Genomic DNA, 25,249 nt, shown 5'->3' on the forward strand with positions numbered 1-25,249 from the left:
CAGGCTAGATTGCAATGATGCAGTCGAGCCAAGATGATCTGGATCTCCTGACCTCATGATCCCCCTTGGCCTCCCAAAGTGCTGGAATTACAGGCATGAGCCACTGCACCCACCCTAAAAATTCATTTATACTTCAGAAAAAGTATCTATGATTAGACCACAAGTTAGGGAAGACTTTACAGTGGTGATTGTCTTGGAGTTGCATTGAAGTTGGCTCAACAGGAGTGGGTTGGTGGAGAAGGCATTCAGACTGAGAGATAGCTTGCACAAAGCATATTGTATTATAAAGAGTGTGCTGTGTTGGGGAAAGGGCTAGAAGTTTGATGTGGCAGAAATGTAGGCTCTGGAGTGAGATGAGGAGAGCGATAAACTGTCTGGAATGGTAACCTAGAGCCAGCTTTGGAAAGGCTCTGCGTGCCATGCTAGGGAATTGAGGCTGTCATGGCATGTTATGCAGCATTGTAAAGCAGCTCTCCCTCTCTGTTTCATCAGCAAAAGGGTGGGCAGCACTGGCACCAATAACAGAAGAGTGAAGACAATACATATGTCGAATAAGATCTCTAGCACAAAGCTCTCCAAAATGGAAAGGGCTGCACCCTGGAGTCAGATGGAAGGGAGAACTTCTTTACCAAGGGAGTGCTATTTCCTTCTGGCCTTGTTGTGAGTGGAGCTGGGGTTCGGTGGCCTGTTTTAGAAGCCTGTTTGTGGGCAAGCTCTGTGACAAAGTTGTTGAAAAATGAGGCATGGCTTTCACAGGGCATATTAATCCATTTGGATGGAAATTTAGGAGTGGAACATGTGTTTCTGAGCTGTTTTTGGCTTTTTCCTAAGGGCTATCTATTCTTAAATTAAGGGTCATTTATCATTCTTAGTTTTCTCTAAAATAGAACTTTTTGTAGAGGGACGTTTTATCACAACATTTAAGAAAAAAATGTGTTTGTTATCGTTGCTGTGATTTTATTTTTATAAGAAATTTGAGAATTTGATCCTTCATAGCAGATATTTGTTCAGTTTGAGTCTCCAAACAAGAGACACAGAAAATTTTTTCAGCAGAGAGCCACTGAGATATATAGTTAGAAGATCAATCAGGAAACATTAATGGAACCAGAATTAAACAATAGAAGAAGAAAACTGTACTAATATTTCTGTTATTTCAGTCTAAGTTTAGCACTCATTACCATTTACAGCCCCCAAGTGTATTGTTTTGCATAGAGCCTTGCATTGTTAAGCCATTTTTTTTTTTTTTTTGTGAGACAGAGTCTTGCTCTGTCACCAAGCTGGAGTACAGTGGTGTCATCTTGGCTCACTGCAACCTCCGCCTCCCAGGTTCAAGTAATACTCTTGCCTCAGCCTCTTGAGTAGCCGGGACTACAGGCATGTGCCACCACGCCCAGCTAATTTTTGTATTTTTAGTAGAGATGGAGTTTCACCATGTTGGCCAGGATGGTCTTGATCTCTTGACCTCATGATCTGTCCACCTCAGCCTCCCATAGTGCTGGGATTACAAGCATAAGCCACCTACCACACCTGGTTCATTCCACGTTTTTTTTTTTTTTTTTTTTTTTTTTTTTTTTTTTTTTTTTTTTTGAGACAGGTTCTCGCTTTATGTCTAGGCTAGAGTGCAGTGGTGTGATCTCAGCTCACTGCAGCCTCAACCTTCCAGGCTCAAGCAATCCTCCTGCCACAGTCTCTCAAATAACTGGGACTTATAGGCATGAGCCACCATGCCTGGCTAATTTTTAAAAAGTTTTCTTATAGAAACAGGGATCTCACTATGTTGCCCAGGCTGGTCTAGAATTCATAGGCTCAAGCAATCCTCCAGCCTTGACCTCCCAAAGTGCTGGGATTACAGGAGTAAGCCTCCACACCAGGTCTTTTATTTCATGTTTAAATAGAAATCTTAGATAGCACTATGTTGACAGAGTTCAGAAGTTAAAAAAGAATACATGGTAAAAAGTCTTCCTCCTAGTCCCCAGTCCCTTTGCTGAGGAACGCAACGTTAGTATCCTGTGTATGGTTCCAGATGTATTTTATGGAGATGTGAGCAAATCCATAAGTGATAGCATCCCATACACATGATTCTACGGCTGCTTTTTTTTTTTTTAACAGCAGTTTTATTAGATATAATTCACATATGATGGAATTCACCCATTTTAAGTGGGATTCAGTGGCTTTTCAGTGTATTCACAGTGTGGTCCAGCCATCATTACTTGTATAATATTAGAACACTTTCATCACCCCATAAAGAAACCTTATATTCATTAGAGCTTAGTCTCTCTTCCCCTAGCTCCTACTAATCTACTTTCTGTATCTATGGGTTTCCAAGTTTTGGAAATTTCATATGGATGGAATCAGATAATATGGGCCCTTTCGTGTCTGGCATCTTTCACTTAGCATAACATTTTCAGTTCACGGTGTAGCATGTATCAATATTTCATTTCTTTTTATGGCTATAATATTCCATTGTATGAATATACCACATTTTGTTTATCCATTCATAAGATGAGGGACATGTTTTTCTCTTGTATATATACTGAGGGGTGCTGTTGCTGGGTCATGATAACTCATGTTTAACCATTTGAGGACCTGCCAGATTTTTCGAAAGACTGCATCATTTCTATTCCCATCAACAATGTAGACGGTCTAATTTCTCTACATCCTCTCCAGCACTGGTGTCATCTTTTTTTTTTTTTTTTTTTTTTTTTTTTTGAGACAGTCTCACTCTGTTGTCCAGGCTGGAGTGCAGTGGTACAGTCTCGGTTCACTGCAGCCTCACTTCCTGGGTTCAAGAGATTCTTCTGCCTCAGCCTCTCATGCCACCACGCTCAGGTAATTTTTGTATTTTTAGTAGAGACAGGTGTCACCATGTTGGTCAGGCTGGGCTCGAATTCCTGACCCCGTGACTTGCCCACCTTTGCCTCCCAAAGTGCTGGGATTACAGGTCTGAGCCACCATGCCCGGTCATGGCATCTTTTTTATATAACCATGCTAGGCAGTGTGAAGTGGCATCTCATTGTGGTTCTAATATGCCTTTTTGCTAATGATTTAGTGATGCTTGAGCACCACTAAGTGCTTATTGGCTATGTGTATCTTTAGAGAAATGATATTCATGTATATTACCCATTTTTAAATTGTTTCATTGTTGATTTGTAAGAGTTCTTTATATATTTGGATACAAGTCCCTTATATATGATTTGCAAATTTTCTCCTATTCTGTGGATGTCTCCTTGCTTTCCTTGGTAGTTTAAAGCAGAAAAGTTTTAAATGTTGGTTAAGTCCAATTTACTTACGATTTCTTTGTGCTATCTAAGAAACCATTGCCTAATACAAGATCACAGAGCTTACTCCTGTGTTTTCTTCTAAGATTTTTATAGTTTTAACTCTTACATTTAAGTCTGTGTTTTATTTGAGTTAATTTTTGTATGTGATGTGTTTTACATATTGTACTTTTCATTTAATAATGGGAGATCTTAGGAGATCATTCTATACCAGCACTAAAGAACTTCCTCACTTTTTCTTCTGATACGATGGTATTATGTTGATATGTCATAGCTACTTTAAACAGTCCCTCACTGATGGAAATTTACAGAAATATTTGGGTTTGGAAATTATTTCAAGATGACATTGTGGCTTGAAAGTTGTTTCTCATCACCGTTCTCAAAATGCAGTTTGACCGTTTCATGGATTTGGCTGTTCCAGGCAGCTCTTGCCATTCTTCAGAAGCCCTGGAATAAATCCCAGTCCTTTGGGTAGAATGACCTGAAGGAATTCAAGAGATTTCATTCCATTAAATGTTTACAGCAAGTCAGGAAGCAGAAGGTTCTTTCAATTATCTGAAAATATCAGGAAAAATATTTTTGGAGGAACAAGGTGCTCTAAGGTATAGTCAGTTTCAGATGACTTAATGGCATGTGTTCTTTTACTCTTTTGTTGAATTGTTGTCAGTGTACATAAATCAAAGCGAGTAGTAATCCAAACTTCAGGCAATACAGGCAGCCAATGCAGTAAGATATAAAATATCCAGAGATTAAGAAACATGTAGGTTTCTTTGTTAAAGAGGAGGCTTAGGGGAAAATCTGGAAATATGTCAACACTTTACTAATCTGCAGAGGCGTATTTGGCCACTCAAAAGTAAACAAAAAATGGTTAATAGGACGCTAAGATTAGTATGGCTTTACCTGTAATGCAGTTCTTCACTAAGAGACTATTTACTCTTATTTTATACACCGATCAAATCAGTCTGATATCACAAAAAAGAAGTTTAAAATTGTTTAAACTCTGTTTTTGTTCTTTATGATCTGGATACCTTCAGTAAGTTACTTTCCTTTTCTGGGCTAGAGTATTTTCATCTGTAAAATGAACATGAACTGCATGAGTTTTCAAGCCTATAATAGATTAGAATAATTAATTAAAAGTGAACAGAGGCTACCTGAGGCAAGCTGCAGTCTGCAGTGGCCACAGCTGGCCTGATCTGCATGGAGCAGAGAGTAAGAAAGCTAAAAGCATTTACAAAAGTTCAAACATAATCATGGCTGGGGACATCTGGCTAAGAGCAAATAGTCCAGCATACCTGAGTGGCCCCAGAGGGCACACTAAGTTATATTATGTTCCTAAGGTCCACAGAAGTTCTGAGTTCCCAAATAAAGGTTACATGGAATACTATAGTTCTTTCTTTTGCCGTTTTATTTTAATATAATTTCTGATTTACAGAAGGGTTCCAAAAGAACACAAAGAATACCATCTATCCTTCACTCAGGTTTTTCAAATGTTAACGTTTTATTACATTTGTTTAAGTCTTTCTCTCTCCCTCCTCCTCCCACCTTGTATGTGTGTTTCTGTACCACATGAGCGCAGTGAAAAATGCTGTTCCTTTATTTGTTAATAATTTAACCTGCATTTCCTGAAGACTAAGGACATCATGTTATATAACCACAGTGTAATTATCAAAATTAGGAAATTAATATTGAAACAGTATCAGTACTGTTGTCTAATATATAGACTTTATTTGGATGATGCCGGTTGATCCAATAATGTCTATCACAGCAGAAGAGAATCCAAAATCATGTGATTTACTTAGTCATTATGTCTTTTTTATCGCCTTTAGTCTGCAGCACTTCCTGAGTCATTTTCTTTAAAATTTTATGTTAATATTTTTAAATGTATATCATAAGCCAGTTACATAGTAGATTGCCCCTCCTTCAGGTGTGTCTGGTGATTGAGGCTATCTATATTTGGCAGGAACACCACAGAAGTGACGTTCTGTGCCAGTGCCTGATCTGAGGGTAAAGGTGTTGCTCATTTGTTCCACTACTGGTGATGTCTACTTTGATCCTTGGTTAAGGTGTTGTCTGCCATGTTTCTTCACTCTAAAGTTACTGTTTTTTCCCCTTTGTAATTAATAACTGCCTTGTTGGTAATTCTTTGTAACTAGGTAACTGTCATGTTTCTCCTTAAACTTTCACTCACCATATTATCTTTCTAGGAATACAGAAGAAAAATAATACATTTTAGTAAGAGTCCCATCAAAATGGTTGTGGTGTTTAAAAAAATAACTTGAAGGAACATGAAGTAGTCATTTGAAAAATATAATCATGTAGAATTACTATTAGAAATTAAATGTATGTAATACTTAATTTTTAAAACTATCCCTCAATAGCTAAAGTCAATTTGCTGGTTTATACATGTAAAAATAATTTCATTTGTTAGTATTTTTGTTTTTGAAAAATTTAGAGATGAGTCACTCATAGAAATTTTTCTATTTTATTTGTCCAGTATTGGAGGCAGAATGAAACTAACAAAAATCCTTTGGGTAAAAACTATTCCAATAAATTGTCCAATAATTATTCTAAACACCTCTTCTTTTCCTCCCTTTTTTGTATATCTTTACAAATCAACCAAAAAGTCCACTGTTACTTTATCAGCCTGCTTAAAAATCCTCTGTGGTGCTGGGCGCTGTGGCTCACACCTATAATTCCAGCACTTTGGGAGGCCAAGGTGGGTGGATCACCTGCGGTCGGGAGTTCAAGACCACCTGACCAACATAGAGAAACCCTATCTCTACTAAAAATACAAAATCAGCTGGGCATGGTGGCAAGTGCCTGTGATCCCAGCTACTTAGGAGGCTGAGGCAGGAGAATTGCTTGAACCCGGGAGGCAGAAGTTGCGGTGAGCCGAGATCGTGCCACTGTACTCTAGCCTGGGTAACAAGAGTGAAACNAAAAAAATTCCCTGCGGTGCCAGGATCAAGTTCCAGCTCATCTGAATTGTCTACCTTTTCATCTGAAAACTTTTCCTCTGTTCCAGCCAAATTAATTCTATAATTCATTTTTAAGCATCATCTCATGTTTTCCTTTCTCTGCAAAATGCTCTTTCAAACTATTTTGATTCTTCTCAGTATACCAGATAAAATTCAAGTGCATCTTTTATAAAACATTCCCTGATCTCTTTATTTTTCAGATTTTGACATTAGCTGCATATAGTCTATTTGCTACTTTAGGGAGATGGTTTAGTAGGATCTTGTCTTAGGGAAGATAAGGTGGCATAATCAACAATAAGATACATACCATGTAGTGCCGACTCACTGCTTGGAGGACCGTTGTCCCATCCCCTGCACTGTGCCATACCCTGCACACCGTAGGGACACAAAGTTCGTTGTATGCATTCTCGTGTATATGTCCATGTACAGTATCTAATGAGACTTTATCCCCCTCAGAACTTAGGACTTTTTATCTATTCAATAAATGAGTTGTTGAATTGATACTATCTTTTTAAAATTCTGATAAAGCTGGCATCTCAATAGGAAGTGGGCACAGATGTTTCCATTCCTCTCTCATATTTTACTTTCTGTTCAAGGGTGAGTGTTTACACTTTGAACTCTTCTGGCAGTGGTGAATTAGTGCTGATTAATCTGTACTCTTTTGCCAGATTTTTCTAGAAGTCAGAGAGCGCTTGACTGGGGTTAGGCATCCATTTAAGAGCAGGTTGGTTTCCTTATTTTAGGAAAAAAAAATAGTCCTTATATGTTCGTTATTCAAAACTTCACTTTACAGGAATCCTAAAAATTCAGTGTTATCTGTTCACTCCTTTTGAAAGGTTCTTTGAGAGCTCTCTGACCACCAGGAAGTATACAGGTAGTAGGTGCTGGGCACACTAAAGCCAAGTAATGTGTCCATGCCTCAAGGAGTGTGAGTCTAACAGGGGAGCTGGAGTTAGTTGCAGGGGAGATTGTGCTTTTCACTGAAAGGTGTGTCAAGTACACTACAGCCATAGAGTCATGAACAAGAAATACTGAAGAGTGTGGCTGAAGAAGAGGTGGTAAGATCAGGGAGAGCTTTACCAAAGTCACTGTAAGCTCAGCTGGGTGCAGTGGCTCACGCCTGTAATCCCAGCACTTTGGGAGGCTGAGGTGGGCAGATCACCTGAGGCTGGGAATTCGCGACCACCCCGCCCAACATGGAGAAACCTTGTCTTTAAAAAAAAAAAGAAAAGAAAAAGAACAAAGCCACTGTACGCTTTCAGAGGTGGGCCTCGTTCCAAGCCGTGTGAGTGCAACCCTGAGGTATGCTGGCTACATGGCATGTTGAGGGAAGTGAGAGCAAGCTGATACCGGCTCACCACCAACGGCCTTTGCCAAATGTAAAGCAGGAAAGGGGGTTTACTTTGAAAAGCCTAGGGTGCCATGCTGAGAATTGTGGACTTCATGAAGCAATGGAGAAACTTTTAAACATGTTTTAAATAAGAAATTGTAATGGACAAATCTGCATTAAATTCAGATTTAATTAAGAATGTGCCAAAAGGGTAACTCGACAGTAAACACAACTCAAAAGTACCCATAGCCCTAAAAAAGGGGAAGTATTTCTTCCCCCAGGGGTCAAAGAGCGAAACTCTTTCTGTGGTACCCATAGCTCTAAAAAAGGGGAAGTATTTCTTCCCCCAATGGTCAAAGAGCGAAACTCTTTCTGTGGTTGGTTTGTGGATAGGCCATTTGTCCGTCTTCAGCAGATTAGTTTTACACCCTGAAGTAAACTTTAATTTCTTTTTTTTTCTTTTTTCTTTATCTTTTTTTTTTTTTTTTGAGACAGAGTCTAACTCTGTCACCCAGGCTTGAGTGCAGTGGTGTGATCTCAGCTCACTGCAACCTCTGCCTCCCGGGTTCAAGCAATTCTTCTGTCTCAGTCTCCTAGGTAGCTGGGATTACAGGCGCCCGCCACCATGCCTGGCTAATTTTTGTATTTTTATTATTTTATTTTATTTTTTTGAGATGGAGATTCACTCTTGTTGTTCAGGCTGGAGTGCAGTGGCATGATCTCAGTTCATTGCAACCTCTGTCTCCCAGGTTCAAGTGATTCTCCTGTCTCAGCCTCCCAAGTAGCTGGCAATACAGTCATGCACCACCATGGCTGGCTAATTTTGTATTTTTAGTAGAGACGGTTTCTCCATGTTGTTCAGCCTGGTCTCGAACTCCTGACCTCAGGTAATCTACCCACCTCGGCCTCCCAAAGTGCTGGGATTACTTACAGGGGTGAGCCGCCACACGCAGCAATTTTTGTATTTTTAGTAGAGACAGGGTTTCACCATGTTGGCCAGGTTGGTCTCAAAACTCCCGACCTCAAGCAATCCACCCGCCACGGCCTCCCGGAGTGCTGGGATTACAGGTGTGAGCCACTGCACCCGGTCTTTGAATTTCTTAAAACCAAACAGAACAGTGATTTTCAAGCTCTCTTCAATAGATTCTGGCAGGTGGACTCTATTTATTTATTTATTTATTTATTTGAGATGGTCTCACTCTATCACTCAGGCTGGAGTGCAGTGGCACGATCTTGGTTCATTGCAACCTCTGCCTCCTAGGCTCAAGGGATCCTCTCCCCTCAGCCTCCTGAGTATCTGGGACTACAGATGCGTACCACAGTGCTTGAATTTTTTGTATTTTTGATAGAGATGGGGTTTCACCATGTTGCCCAGGCTGGTCTTGAACTCCTGAGTTCAAGCAAGCCACTTGTCTCAGCCTCCCAAAGTGCTGGGATTATAGGCATGAGCCACCACACCTGGCACAGCTGCACTTTAGAGCTTCCAAATGCTTGATACGCATTTCATTTGTTTCCAGAGTACATTTTCGGCCATTAAAATCACAATAAAGAATAGCACACACACTTATGGGTGGTTATATATATAATTTGTGGATTTTGGAGACCAATGTCATGTTAACTTAGACTACCAGTGCAGTCTTCATAATAAAGTAGATTTTTGTAATTTCTCTGTATGTAAACTTATATAAATATATTATTGATTAAGAAGGTGAGTAGAGCACCCCCTGGTATTTTGAAAAATTCAGGTTCGTGTATGTGCACAAATAGGTATTTTACAAGTGACCATACCTATACCTGCAGTCAATCAAATGCCAGGCAAGGCGTGGCTCATCTGCTTCAGGCATGGTCTTATCTATAATAGTATCATAAGTGAAGTCCCAACATCTCATTTGTATGCTGGGTAGTAATTACATGTTTCAAATCACCTGGGGGCCTTTTAAAAATCCTGATACGCAGACCATACCCCTTACCAATTAAATCACAATTCCTGGAGGTAGGGGTGGGAACCAGGCATTAGTATTTTCTTTTAAACTTTGACTGTTTTAGAGCAGTTTTTGGTTTATAGCAAAATTGAGTGGAAGGTACAGATTTCCATTATATCTCCTGCATGGCCTCTCCTATTAGTATCTCCCACCAGAATGATACATTGTTATAGGTGAGGAACCTACAGTAACACATCATTATCATACAAATACCATTATAGTTACCTTAGGGTTTATGCTTTCTGTTGTACGTTTTATGGGTTTTGACACATGTACAAGGACATATATCCATCATTATAATATCATATAGAGTAATTTAGTGTTTTTCAGTAGTTTCATTAGGCATCAGTATTTTTAAATCTTTAAAAATTTTTGCCGTTTTGGAGGATAGGAATATACACTTATTGCCATCAACCATAGGTGTATTCTTTCTACTCTCTAATTCTGTCCTTGTAGTACTAACTGTATTGGCCTTTTCTGGTTTCAGTTAAATTTTGGTTCACATGTCTTCTAACATCTATAAACCTGATAAGACTTGAGAGCTCAGAAAGATAGATTTAAGGTACCGTGGTCTTTTTCCTGAAGAGCAATTTTAATATGCCATTTCAGCACCTGGAAAGTGTAAAATATGTGTTGAGAGTGCTATTTTCTTATGTATCAGATATGCCTCCAGAGCTTTATGTTCTTTATGTTAAGCATTTTAGTTCACAGTACTCTAGCAGAAGTAAAACAATCTGATTTTTCATACCACCTTATTTTCATCTGCTTGCTAAGAACTGAGAAGTGTTTGGATGCTTTATGCAGGTGATACAATTCAAGCTAACTGCAGTTGGGGCATTTGTGTTGCCTGCTTAATGTTTTGAGCCTACTGTAGTATTTAATGGAAGCCTGCACTGTGTAAAATCTCCTGATAGCACTTTGTGTATCCCAGGGACCAGGCACGGTGCTTCTGCTGCTGCACTGTAGGTGTTTATTTATTTGTCTCCACTAGGCTACCAGTACATTTGAGTAGAGGCTGAGTCTCAGCATGTGTTTGAAAGAATGAATGGTTGATTGAAGAAAGGAGACCATTTGTAGGAGAGAGAGAGAGATGAACAGGACATACATAGAGAAGGGCAAGAAGAAATCCCAGGGCTTTAAAGAGTCAAGTGATTAGTTCAGTGACTGGCCTGATTCAGGACCTTTTGAGCTTTTCTCATTTGAGAAACAGAAAGATCTTTGTTGGTACAAAAAAGGTTAAGGATAGATATGTGGCCAGCTGGACACTGATCATGAGCGAAAGGAATTGACTCCGAGAGGGATTTGATAATCTTGTGTGTTAGTAAAAGTACATGGATTTTTTATTAATGTTGTTGTTGTTGTTAAGACAGTCTTACTCTGTCACGCAGGCTGGAGTGCAGTGGCACAATCACAGCTCACTGCAGCCTCAAACTCCCAGGCCCAGGCAATCCTCCTATCTCAGCCCCCTGAGTAGCTGAGATCACAGGTTTGAACCACTGTACCCAGCTAATTTTGTTTTTTTGTGAAGACAAGGGTCTCACCATGTAGCCCAGGCTGGTCTTAAACTCCTGGACTGATGCAATCCCCTGAGTCCTTCCCTGCTCCCTGCCTCAGCTTCCCAAAATGCTGGGATTACAGGCAGGAGCCACTGCGTCTGGCTAGATTTTTTTTTTTTTTTCTAATCAAATATTTCAAAAGGTGAGTCTCCTTTGGGATGATTCTCTCACCTACACAGAAGGATGATTCTTGGAGGAAACATATCTAAGTCTCCTCCAAGGTAGTGTCCATGTTCAAACTTGACCCTGAATCATCTCTGCAAACACTTTTTGTGTTGGGCATTATGCTGAAGCCATTCATTGTAGAGCCAGTTGATTTTTATGACCGAGCTTATCTGAATTTAGTTTGATATACTGCATTCTTTTTTCATTCATTCATTCATTCATTTTTCCTGACATTCAAACAAATGTTTGTTGAACACATTGCCAAAGGACTAGGCATTTGTCAGGTTATGAGGGTATAATAGTGAACAAGGTAGACCCAGCCCTTTGCCCTCTGAGGGGCACAGACAGCTAGTCATTCCAGTGGGGTGTGAGGAGAACATTGACAAGGAAAGGACAGGATGCCGGGGAGCACAGGGTGTGGAGTTTGGGGCAGATGCTAAGAGGAAGTCCTTTGAGATTGAGGCCTGAAGCATAACTATAGACAAACAGTACAGAAGAGTGTGTTCCTGAATAATGAAAGCTTAGTTTATTAATACTTAGGGCTTGTTGAATGGAGTATATTTTTGCAGCCACCCCCCTATTTTGTGCCATCCAGCCGAGGGAGGTCCACAATAGCAGCCCTGATTCGCAGGAGGAAGGAACTCACTTCAGCTGCAGGGTGGCCCTGTTCCCAAGAGGGATTTGAGTCTGACCCCATGGTGGCAGCAAGGCAGCTCTGCGCCTGCATTGTCTCCACCAGCACATGTCATCGAGTCAGCTTTACTTTATCCAGCCTGATTGTAGAAGTCAGTATACACTATGAGGGAATTGTGTGTGGAATTCCACTGGAACATTCTGAAACTTAAAAAGTAAAACTTTTATTGCTTTACTAATGTCATCCTGCCTCTCTTTTAAAATTTTTACTGTAAAAAGTAAAATATATACAAAAGAGTGTATGTGTGTATGGTTTACACTATCAGTATTAAAATGAGTACCCATGTACTTACCACCAGCCTAGGAAATAAAACATTACCAATAGTGTGTACCTTTCACATCCTGCCTTCTCCACCCTGTTCCAGTTGTAACTACTCTGAATTTGTATTTAGTGTTCTCTTTTGTTCCTCTCTTTTAGTATGTTTTAAAAAGTCATATTTATGCTTATTAGGAGATATTACAGCATCAGACTGTTGCTGTGTACCAACAGAGAACAAGAGATCGTCCAGAAAGCTGTTTAAATAGATTGCTTGATTATACTCTTAAAAGAGTACAAAGCAGGAGTTTATACTGGTAACATCAAAGTGCTTAAAAAAATTCAAAACAAAAGGCTTTTGCAATTTTAAGGAAAACCTTAAGTTTTATTAAAAAGATAAGGTTTTGCGCTGGGCACGGTGGCTCACGCCTGTAATCCCAGCACTTTGGGAGGCTGAGGCGGGTGGATCACAAGGTCAAGAGATCGAGACCATCCTGGTCAACATGGTGAAACCCCGTCTCTACTAAAAAATACAAAAAATCAGCTGGGCATAGTGGCGCGTGCCTGTAATCCCAGCTACTCAGGAGGCTGAGGCAGGAGAATTGCCTGAACCCAGGAGGCGGAGGTTGCGGTGAGCCGACATCGCGCCATTGCTCTCCAGCCTGGGTAACAAGAGCAAAACTCCGAAAAAAAAAAAAAAAAAAAGATAAGGTTTTTAGGGGCAGGGTGCTGTGGCTCATGCCTGTAATCCCAGCACTTTGGGAGGCCAAGGCAGGTGGATCACTTAAGGTCAGGAGTTCAAGACCAGCCTGACCAACATGATGAGACCCTGTCTCTATCTTAAAAACTACAAAAATTAGCTGGGCTTGGTGGTGGGTGCCTGTAGTCTCTGCTACTGGGAGGCTGAGGCTGGAGAATTGCTTGAACCCAGGAACATGAGGTTGCAGTAAGTTGAGATCTTGCTACTGCACTCTCGCCTGGGCAACTAAGCAAGACTCTGTCTCAAAAAAAAGAAAAAAAGCTTTTTACAAACCAGTGTGCTATAAATGGACCCAGTAGTAACATGACATGGAATTGCTTCAACCAGTAACAGCTTCAAGATCCCTACCTACGTTCCCTGCTGTGAAAGTGTTTGTTCCTGATAATGCTGCTACAGTGTATTTCAAATGATTTTATGGTATGCCAGTTTGAATTTACTTGGAGGAAAATCATCTTGGCATGTAATTGGGAGATATTATTTACTCTATTATTTCACTAATTCAGAATATTGAAATAGGTCAGTCATGTCAGGAAATAGCCTCTTAGGTGAACCATTCTTGAATTTGCCTTTTTCTCTGTGATTGTGATGGATACTGTTTTGTTTTCTATCTTTGCTTTTTTTTTTCTTTCTGAAATGTTCTGGTTGTCCATGCAAATTATAAGAGTATTACTTTTTGAATATCCTTTGATTATTGTAAAAATGACCCCTCGTCAGATGGTTCCACAGACTTTTTGATTACTTGTCAAATGACTTTGCCAGCTTTTTTCAAATGGATCTCCTATTTTGAGGGTCAGTATCACTTACTTCATTGCTAAATGATACCTTTGAGCAACGGTACGTTGTAGAAACCTTATTCCCCAGAGTACTCTAAGAGAAGGGTTGTTTGGATTTTCTTTGCTTATGTTCTTGCCCCTTAAACTCTAGCATAACTAAGCAGGATTCTCTACTCCTTACAGAACAATTCCCCAGAGAGAAAGTAAGCTCAGCTCTCATTACTGTGTTGAAGTTTGTATGCAAGTTTATGTGGAGCTCAGAATCCAAAGTTGGCAGGATATAAAAATGTTTGTATATCATTTAATCTATTTTATTTCATTTCATTTCTGTGTTTTTATTCCCAAAACAACTGGGTTTTTTTCATGAATCAACAGGAGACTTTTTTTTTTTTCCGTCTATGAGTTTTTCAACCAAAGCTCTACTACATTTCGTAGCCATTTTTGCTACTGTGCCTGTGTCATAATTATAAATCCTCGGCCTCAAAGGAACCTATTTAATATCTTATTCAGATTGGGATTCTAGTCTTTAATGACATGGAATGTAGATTAGAACAATATAGTTTCTGTATATCTCAATGGTCCTTACATTTGCATTTTTTTTCCCATTTATTTATTTTATTGCATTTTAGGTTTTGGGGTACATGTGAAGAACATGCAAAATTGTTGCATAGGAACACACATGGCAGTGTGATTTGCTGTACATTTGCATTTTTAGCCATTTTAATTAGTTCCTAAAAACTTTTTTATGACTCTGTCGATGAGCTATCTGAATTCAACAATAATTTTACTGTATATTCCCATAATACTCCTAGACTCTTAAAAAAAGGTTGGGGAAATGGACAGAGCAAACCATTCCCAATTGTTTGAAGAAACTAGTGAGCTCATCCCTTGCTCTGACTGCATGGAATACAGCCTGAGAGGGAAACCTGTGATTTAGTTTCTCTCTTTACCCACACAGGAGAACACTTCCTTCTAACAAGATGCCATTCATGCTCATCACAGTTGGTCAGAAACTGCTGCTGTATGCTTGGTAAAAGTTAATTTGGATTTTAGATGCTGTGTGCAAGAAAACCATGTGCAGTTTTAAGCAAGGATCTTCTCCCTGCCATCAACTACGTAGAGCACCCAACTCTCAGCATTTCACACAGTTGGCCAGTTGGCTACTCTTCCCTTGTCTCTTATGGTATCAAGATTTCCTGGGTACCTTTGGCCTCTTTGTTCATAGCATTCTCTATCAGGGATACACTCACCATAGGCAGAGGAAAAACATGGTGACCAGGGTGGCTGCTGCAACGTATTTGAGGGGGTCAGGCTAGGCAATGAATTCCGAGAGGTGGCCAGGAGTTAGGTCATGTAGGACTTTGTGGGCCACATGAAGACTGGCCTGATCCTGGCTGATGGGAAACCCTAAGATTTGGAGTAGAAGAGTGATACGACCTGACCTGAATTTTAGCAAGATCTCTGGCCTCTCTGTGGACCAGTTGCTGTGAAGTGGGGAAGGCTGGAGGAGGCAGACATCAGTTAGGAAGCTGTCAATATTTAATCTAGGTGAAAGATGACAGTGACTTGGACCAAGATGGTGACACTAAATGAGGCACAGAGAGATGAATTTCTAGACAGGTTTCTAAGTAGAAATGACATATGTAGCTGATAGCTTGAAGGAAAGTTGTGCGAAAGAGAGGAGTCACAAAACAGTCCAGGGTTTTGGTCTCAGCCACTAGAAAACTGGCTTTGCCATTTACTGATTTGGAGAAGACCATGGAAAGGAAGTTTGGGGGTGGGAATTATGAGTTTAATTTGGACATACTAAATTTGAGATGATGCCAATTATATCCAAGTGAAGCTGAGTAGGCAGAGTGTGTGTGTGTGTGTGTGTGTGTGTGCGCGCGCGCGCACGCGTGTAGGTGTCATCAGCATTTGGGAGCATTTGAAACTGGGTGAAGTCACCAAGAGAAGGAATGTTAAGTAGATAAACAGTATGAGAAATGATCTGGGCTCCTAATCAAATAGCAGTCAGGAGAACCAGGGAATGAGCAGTCAATGAGATACGAGAATCAAGAGGGAGAGGCTTTCCAAAAGCTAAACTGTTAAAAAAGAAAAAAAGTTTCAAGAGGGAGTAACTGTCAGAGGTTTCAGATAAGGCAGTAAGACAAGATTTGAGAATTAACCATGGAGGTCATTGCATTCCTTAACAAGAACGGTTTCTATGGAGTAACAGAGATGAAAGCCTAAATTGGATTTATTCAAGAGAACACAGGAAGAGAGAAACTGGACACAGTGTGAACAGATAATTCTTTCAGGACTGGTAAAATAAAGGAGGACAAAGGGGCGTGCAGGGAGATGCAACGTCAAGATTTTTCCTCTAAACCTGGGATATAAATATAAATATGTATGTTTATATGGCTGCTGGTGGTAATTCAGTAGTGAGTGAAAATTCAGAAGAAGGGGAATTGCTGGACCAATGAATGTCCTTCAGTAGGCAAGAAAAGATGAGATGTAATGTGCAGTGGAGAGGCCAATCCTGGAGAGGAATGCAGACAGACACTCCTTCATAGGAGTGCAGGGAAAGCAGAGCTTGTGAGCACAGATGCAGGGAGTTGGGTAGCTGTGATGTCTGGACATAGGGAAGTTCTCTTCTCATTGCTTTTGGTTTCTCAACGAAATAAGAAACTTAGTCATTATATGGGAGTGAGAAACCTGAGGAAGTGGAAATTTGAGGTTAGAGAGGAAGGTTTAACATAGTCCTCTAGGGAAATGGAAATCAGATGGATTAGGGCAATGTGGATGGATTGCCAGACCCCATTAGGAGTCCCTTTGAGGTTAGTGACCATAAATTTAAGGTGAAAATAGGCAGTGGGATTGTGTGCTTTTGTCCAGCCATGGTCAGCCACTCTGGTAGAGTTGCAGAGTGGGTAGAGAATTGGATTTAACCAGGATGGCGGTTTGGCCAGGTGAAAGCACTGAAGGGAGAGGCGGGAGAGCCGATTTTGCATGCACGGGGTGAGTTCAATGGTGGCCCATGGGATTTAATCTGAGTAAGACAAATGACGACATGCTGGGATTTTAGTTTCTGATGCAGCTTAAGGATCCGTGAACTTAGGGTTTTGGAGGATATTGACAAGCCAAGAGGTGATCAGTTAGGGAGTAGAAAATCCTGAAATTGCAGTTCTGGAGTGGGTGCAGGTACTGATGATAGGGTCTAGAGCTGTGATTCTCAGCAGGTGCGATTTCACCTCTGAGGAGGCATTTGCAGTGTCTGGAGATATTTTTGGTTGTCACAGCTGGAGGCAGGGGAGATGCTGTTGTTAACTACCAGAGGCCAGGGGTGCTGCTCAACATCCTACAAGGCACAGTACAGTTTCCCACAACAAAGAATTATCTGTCCCAATTGTCAGAAGTGCTGAGGTTGAAAAGCCCTGGTTTAGGGTAGGATAACAGAAAAACTTCAGCCAAATTGAATTTGAAGGAGTTTAATTGAGCATCGAACGAATCGCGAATTGGGCAACCTTCTGAGCCAAGGTAGGCTCAGAGACGCCACGTGGTAGAAGATTTATGGGCAGAAAAAGGAGAATGACATACAGAAAACTAGAGTGAGGTACAGAAACAGCTGGATTGATTATAGCTTGGTGTTTGCCTTATTTGAGCACAGTTCGAACAGTTAGCTACATTTAATTGGCCAAAACTTGGTAATTGGCACAAGGTCATTGGCTACAGCCTGTTTATACCTACATTTGTTATAGTTCATAGTGTACAGAAAAACCCTTAGGCCGAACTTAAAATACGTAAGGAGGCAGCTTTAGGCTAAACTTGATTGAACAGGTATGGCCATAAGACATGAGTGGCTGGGGTAGGCCTGATCTTATGTAACCGGATTATAGGAGAAGATAAACGGACTAGGGTTTTAGAAAGTTTATCTTACGACTGGTGAAATCTCCAAAAATGATGACAAGAGTAGTATTAGAGGAAAGCCCAGGGATGAGAGGAAGTTCATTTCCCTGTGTATGGAGTCATTTTCTTTTTCTTGAGCTAGCTGATTGGCTAGCATTGGATTTCACAATCCTGGCTAAGAGCTACATTTTCAAATTAGCCAATGAATGTTGTGTGTTTTTTTTAAAAAGCCGCCTGTTTATTAACCAGCTTTGGTGTAACAAAATCTCTGTCTTAAATAGATGCCTAAAAGCCGTTTGGGAATTTGGTTAGTCTTTTTGCTCAAAATTCTGTGACTGTAAACTTGGATACTTGGTCTAGTTCCATCTTTGTGTCCCAGGATGACAGTTCTTGCAACCAGGCCTTGAGGCAGGGATCTGGTTTAAGAAAATCCTTGAGAAACCTTAATTATAGACTTTAGAGACCGTAGCTTTCCAGTGCTTACCACCATGGAGAAAACTAGTCAAAATCACACAGAGTGAATAAGGGTTGCAAGCCAGTGCTACTTCCTGGAATAAGCTGCTCCACTAGTCTAGTCTTGTGCTTTGTCCTTCATTTTGAACTCAAGTGCCCTGAGGCTGCTTTTCTGCCTACCCACAATAGCAAGGAACTCTTTTGTTTGCATCTCCTCTGAAAGAAATGCTTGTTTTGAGGTTTGGACCACAAATAATAATCTATTGTTCCCTGTAATAATAATCCACCCTCTTTAGCAGAAAAAAAATCTGTTTGATGCAGTATGGCTATCAGTTTATTTAAAAGAATAGCCAAAAATGCCCATTGTGTTCTGAGAATAAACATTTGCAAGATGGTTGGGAGGAATGGGGGAGTATTCTTTCTCTCCTTGGCTGAGAGTCAGTTAAGTCCTCAAGGAGAAAAAATTCTGTAAATGACCATCAGTCCTGGCTGACAATACTCTTCCTTATTCTACCCGTCTGTTGCATTCTGAGAATAATTGCAACACTGCAGATATTTATTTCTTGCAGAAATAGATGCAAACTATTTCTTTTAAAAATATCGAAGGTGGGTATTCTTAAAAATTTTAGGCCAAATAAGCTTTTTTTTTTTTTTCTGACTTTTATTTTGTCTGTGAAAGCATTTCTTTTATAGCAGTAAAAGTATGTTCAAATTAGCAATCTTTAACAATTTAGCAAATATTTTTAGTAGTAGTCCTTAACAGTTCTTGCAGCTGCCTATGATTGCAGATCTTGAAAAAAAAAAAAGCCATTTTTATATTCCAAGTGGTAGACACATTTTAATTACTGTTTCCTGGGCTTAGGCTAAATGACAAAACTTGATGGGTGAAGTGACAATGTGATATACAGTGCAATCAGCTGTTTCTTAAGTACATACTTACCTGGCACACTGAAATCTTATGGTAGGTATGATTTCACTAACAAAACCAAAATATGCATTTTCTACCTTAAGTTCTTTATAGGAAAAAGATCGGTTAAAGAATAAACATGGCTTTAAAATGAAGTTATAGCTTAGGATAGTTTTAATTGCTTTACATATGGATGATAAAAGTTCAGTGTGATCACAATTGCAGCATAACAGATGAGCATGAGAACAACTTAAAGACGTAAAAATACGTCTATTACGTCATTAAAAATAGATCATCAGGGAAGCCACCAAGAAGTCCTTCAGTAGGTGAATGAATAAAGTGTCGTAAATCCATACAATTGTATGTTATTCAGCAATAAAAAGAAAGGAGATACCATGTCACAAAAACACATGGAAGAAACTTAAATGCATATTACTAAGTGGAAGAAGCCAACCTGAAAAGGCTACATGCTGTCTGATTTTAACTAGGTAACATTTGAGAAAAGGCAAACCTATAGAGACAGTGTAAGGCCAGTGTTTGCCAGGGGTGTAGGGGAAAGAAGGGCAGGAATAAATTGGTGTAGCACAGGAGACGCTTAGGAAGTGAAACTATTCTGTATGATTCTGTAAAGGTGGAGATGTCACTATACACCTTTGTCAAAATCCATGGATCTACAATGCTAACATGAACCCTAATGTAAACTATGGACATGCCAGATGTTAATAATAAGAGAAACAGGGTGGCTGGGAGGAGTGAGGGGATATGAGAATTTTACTTTCCATTCAATGTTTCTGTAAACCTAAAACTGCTCTTTTTAAAAGTCTATTAATTTAAAAAAATATATTCAATATAGCCAAACTAGTAAAAATGCCTTAACTAAAAAGCAATACAAACTTAAACTATCAGCAATTGTTCTGTTTGTAGGAAATACTTAGCTATAGAATATTCTGCCAGAAATATATAATGGCAGTGAATTACTGTATATATCTAGGAACTTTCCTGTATCTTTTCTTGTCTGGCAAAAATGCACAGTGCTATTCATGCTAAGTCCTACTTTTAACTACCCTTATTCCTTTCTCTTCAGTGATAGCTGGAGTATCAGGCTTGGAAGTATATACACCAAAAGAACTCTTCGTGGCAAATGGTACACAAGGGAAACTGACCTGCAAGTTCAAGTCTACTGATACGACTGGCAGGTTGACCTCAGTCTCCTGGAGCTTCCAGCCAGAGGGGGCTGACACTGCCGTGTCGGTAAGAATGCTTAACTGCTCTTGGCTGGTCCTACCTCACAGGTTTCTTTACTGCTGTATAATTAGTGATCCATTCTTCCGATTGCTCATTTCCAAAATGAATGTATTTGTTATCTATTATAGACTTCAAGGCTCTTCTCTTGCTTCAAACTTTCCAGGATAAAATAAGTTCTGCATCTCTTAAATGCAGCTGGTTTCCTTGTCTTTGCATGCGATTCTCCCCTTGCCATCCCCTCAGTTCGTCTCCACCATCAAATCCCATTCTGAAACTGATCTTAATTTACCACAGTGACTCTAATCAGGATTTATCCTGCATCTTTTTATATTTCATTGCCCCATTTGTATTGGTATTTATTTTATGTATTCCCAAATTATATATACATACACCTTATATGTGCCTTCTGATTTGATTTTTTTTTTAATTTAACATATAGTCCTTCTGATTTAGCATTATTGATTGGGATCTTACTATGTAGTAGGTTATGTAGGGCCTTCAAAAATGCCTAAAACAGAATCCTTGCTCTCACCCAGAGATGATTAAGAGGAAGGCTGATATATAGATGACTTTGGAGTAAGATGAAGGATGTAACAGAAATATAGCACCAGAGGGTTGAGAAAAAGGTTAGTTAGTAACTAGTGGAGTGCTGGTTATGCAGTGGGTGTTTATTAAACATGAACTGACTATACTGGTTCTTGTCTGTAAAATGGAGATGATAAAACCTCGCACACAGCAGTGTTAGGATAAAGTGAGATTATACAAGATAAGTTCTCAGGAGAGGGTCTAGCTCTTGAGTTACTAATCTACATAATTTGTTGTTACTGTTGCTCTCCCAGCATCTTGAATGCTCTTCAAACATTGGCACATATTTTAGCACTGTTGCTGCACATTTCAGGTTGTCAGTACTTGGCAAGGACAGTCTGTCATCTATCTTTAAGAATACCGAACTCTTCTTCTGAATAGTTACATTTGTTGATCACCACGTAGGTGCCGGGTCCATCATATGCCTGTGCCATTTAATCTTCACAACTCTATGAGGAAGACGGGGTGGGGAAGGTCAGACACTGACTCGAGAGTTACTCACCCATGGCCACACCACACAGGTTAGATTTGTTTAAACTTCAATACCGTATGATTTCCCTTACATATTATTTCTCAGGTAGAAAAATATGCTAATAATATTTACTGCCTCATAGGTTTTAGGGATTACCTAGGGCAGTACTTCTCAGTGCTTTTTACAATTTATTTTTAAAAGGAGCCTTTTGACATTTTTTCTTAATCTTTGCCCCCTTCCATGAAATTTTATTGTTGTAGATACCCTCTGTATCTGTTTTACATATAAAAGAGTATGATTTTCTCAAACCTTTTCACCAAAGCGCCAGTGTTTGCCCCCTTGGGGGAGAATCTCCCCTATGGAGAATGCATAGTCTAGAGGCCTTTTTTTTTTTTTCTTGAGATGGTGTCTTGCTCTGTCACCCAGACTGGAGTGTGGTGGCACAATCTTGGCTCTCTGCAACCTCTGCCTCCTGGGTTCAAGTGATTCTCCTGCTTCAGCCTCCCAAGGAGCTAGGACCACTGGCGTGTGCCACAACACCTGGCTAATTTTTTGTATTTTTAGTAGAGATGGGGTTTCACTGTGTCACCCAGGATGGTCTAGATCTCCTGACCTTGTGATCCGCCCGCCTCGGCCTCCGAAAGTGCTGTTATTACAGGTGTGAGCCACCACCCCCAGCTGTCTAGAGGTCTTTATATGAGAGGCCCTCCCTTCCAGTAGCCATAAGGGTGAGCACAGAATCCGTATCATGGAAGACATGCAAAGGCATTCTCCTGCTTCACATAAATATGGCATCAGCATAGAACATACACTAATGTTCCCATAGAGGCAAGATTAAACACATAAGTTTACTCAAGAGAGGCCAAAGAACTATTTTTTTTATTTTTTTGAGACAGAGTTTTGCTCTTGTTACCCAGGCTAGAGTGCAATGGCGCGGTCTCGGCTCACCGCAACCTCCGCCTCCTGGGTTCAGGCAATTCTCCTGCCTCAGCCTCCTGAGTAGCTGGGATTACAGGCACGCACCACCATGCCCAGCTAATTTTTTGTATTTTTAGTAGAGACAGGGTTTCACCATGTTGACCAGGACGGTCTCGATCTCTTGACCTCGTGATCCACCCGCCTCAGCCTCCCAAAGTGCTGGGATTACAGGCGTGAGCCACCGCGCCCGGCCCCCAAAGAACTATTTAAACTTGAAAAGATTTCCCACTGAAGTCTTCTGCAAGAGTGGGTGTGAGGGCCATTATTGAAGTCCATAGAAAATCAGGCAATCATCAGGCAGACACCCAAAGGTGATAACCTTCTTTTAAAGAGCGGTTCCATTATGCTGGAAACATTCTTGTGATGTGGGTCCATGGATGTTTACATAACTCAAGACTTTATATTAAAAACATGCTGCCGGGTGCAGTGGCTCACGCCTGTAATCCCAGCACTTTGGGAGGCCGAGGTGGGTGGATCACGAGGTCAAGAGATCGAGACCATCCTGGTCAACATGGTGAAACCCCGTCTCTACTAAAAAATGCAAAAAATTAGCTGGGCATGGTGGCGTGTGTCTATAATCCCAGCTACTCAGGAGGCTGAGGCAGGAGAATTGCCTGAACCCAGGAGGTGGAGGTTGCGGTGAGCCGAGATTGCGCCATTGCACTCCAGCCTGGGTAATGAGCGAAACTCCATCTCAAAAAAAAAAAAAAGAACATGCTGTATTTCTGATTAATATTTTTAGCTAATAAATTTATACTTACGAGTCTGATTACAGTTAATCCCAGCATGTTCAGTTATTGACATAGGATCTTTTAATTTCAAAATATTGGGGACACATTTAATGGGATGAGCCGGTTGCTTTTTGTTTTCATAGATTTTACAGGAAAAGTATATTCAAACCCACTATATTCAAAAGCCATAATATAGTTGGCTTTTCTGGCCCATGGCCTTGGGATCCATGTGTCTGAAACTGAACTCATTTTTTCTCCCCTCTGTTTCTCTTTTCTGCTTATTTTTTTAGGGTAGTTGTGTTCTTCTAGAGATTAGTTTTGTGATCATTTTTGTTTTGTTTTGTGTTTTCTGGCCTTTCCTTCCCTATCCCTTACCACATCCCTTCTGTCCCCAAGAATTAAGAACCTTGCTGGTTCTTCCTACTTTGGTTCTGGTGTCTAGCTTTTTGTCAGCCTTCCTGCGTCTCTGCTCTCTATTCAGCGACGTTAACTGTGTGTCTGGTCTTGTGCAGTAGCCCTTGTTGTTCTTCTGCTTCTGTTTTTTCATCTTTCAATCCAACCCTTATATGCCAGCAGGTGCGTAGTCTTAGAACAGTTTAACCTTGCTGCTGCAGGTTGTCAGAAACCTAGATCCCTGCTGCTGACAACACTTGTCTAGAATTAAAAGCGCATTATACTTTGGCTCAGCCTGTCACTTTAGCCTCGCTTCTGTTCTCTTATAGAATCATTTCCAGTGTAGTAAAAATGCTTTGCACTTTGTTTTTCTACTTCTGAACACTTGCCATTTAAGCTGTACCCCATCTTTACCTTCTTACTCCTCCATAAGGTCTCCTTTTTTTTTAATTAAAAAAAAAACAACCTTTTAGCCCTTAAAACTCACTACCCTTATCTGGGCCACTCCTATAATACAGATCCCTTAATATGACAATTTTCCTCTTCTTCATCCTGAATATAGGTATTTTCAGAGGACATGCCTGTCTCACATCATTAGTGTTCCTTACAGCTTTAGCACCATGGCTTGTACTTTAAAAATATTAATTGATAATGATTTCTAGTCTTTTCTGTGAATTTTTCACTATTTTATTTTCATCTCTCACTGGTTTGACCAAGGCATTATTCCTCAGTTTGGTTCAGCAAACTATATAGTTCCTGCTATGTGCTAAATGCTAAGGAGAGATACATACAACTTATCCCCTGCCTTCAAACGGCCCCCAGTCAATCAGGGAGCCGTCTTGGACCAAGTGGTGGGAAACAGCATCGCGTAGCTTATCCCCTCTGCTTCAGAAATGCAGGGCAGGGAATGTGTAGAGATGTGGGATGGGAAGGCAGAGACCAGATGATAGAAGGATTTGTTTGCAAAACTGAAAGTTTATGGTTCATTTTCTGGTGAAGAAGAAAGAGTGAAGGACTTAGAACAGATAAGACATGATCTCACATGAGAGACATTAAACATGGGAAATAGTATAAGCGTTGAAATCAAAGCTGGATTTGAAGTCCATCTCTAGACCTGTGACTTTTGGAAAGTCACCAAGGCTTCCTGAGCCTCGTGTTTCCTATTTGTGAAATATCAGGTAGGCGAATCTCACCTTGCAGGGTGGTTATGAGGGTTAGAGAGTTGTTGAGAGACAGTTTTCCATGGGTTTTTCATGTTTTTGCACACCTTGCTAGCAAAGGCACTGGCTGCCTTTGTTCTGGACTTTTTTCGAGCAGTAACTAGCCTTGGAAGACAGAGATGATGTTTCCCTCTGGAGCAGAGGACAGATTTGTTTACTCTTTAGTATATAAAGATAGCGTCTCCCTTCAGGGCTAAAGTCAGACATGTTTTCTGCCCCTTGTAAGAGACTTGTGTTCCCTGAACTTGGGATTCCTCAGCTGTGATGCAGTGCCCCTGCTTGTACAACATCCATGTGAGCCCCTCCCTGTCATCACTGTGGGACTTGAGGGGTAAGGGGAACAAACACGTTTGTTTATGAGTCTTCTTAATGGGAGTGAAGATTTCACAGGAGTCCATGTCTTCTGTCAGCATCTATGAACCCGTGGCCAACTAACTTTGTTACCTTGCAAGTAGGGTAAAATCTCAGACCCTTCATGGTTCTTAACAAGTATTTAAGTCATATGAAATACAGGGCAAGTATTTTTATAAATGTTAATAATGATAACAATTATTGTTTATCAATGATCATTTAGGCATTGTGGAGGATGATGAGTTAGCCATACCA

At 40.3% G+C, this 25,249-nt stretch overlaps 1 protein-coding gene across 6 annotated transcripts in view; it reads left to right on the forward strand.

Moving 5' to 3' along the window:
- The window catches only part of MPZL1 (myelin protein zero like 1), a 65,724-nt gene that overhangs the window by 20,466 nt on the left and 20,009 nt on the right, over nt 1-25,249 (forward strand). For all 6 annotated transcript variants that reach the window (XR_005201178.1, XR_005201177.1, XR_001826896.2 and 3 more), the window contains exon 2: nt 20,104-20,270. Coding sequence is in view for 3 of the 6 variants with exons in the window: in XM_017534157.2 (XP_017389646.1) it covers nt 20,104-20,270 (167 nt within the window). In the remaining 3 variants the exon portion in view is untranslated. The remainder of the gene's footprint in view (nt 1-20,103; nt 20,271-25,249) is intronic.

This window comes from Cebus imitator, unplaced genomic scaffold, assembly GCF_001604975.1.
Source record: "Cebus imitator isolate Cc_AM_T3 unplaced genomic scaffold, Cebus_imitator-1.0 Scaffold84, whole genome shotgun sequence".
Lineage (NCBI taxonomy): Eukaryota > Metazoa > Chordata > Mammalia > Primates > Cebidae > Cebus > Cebus imitator.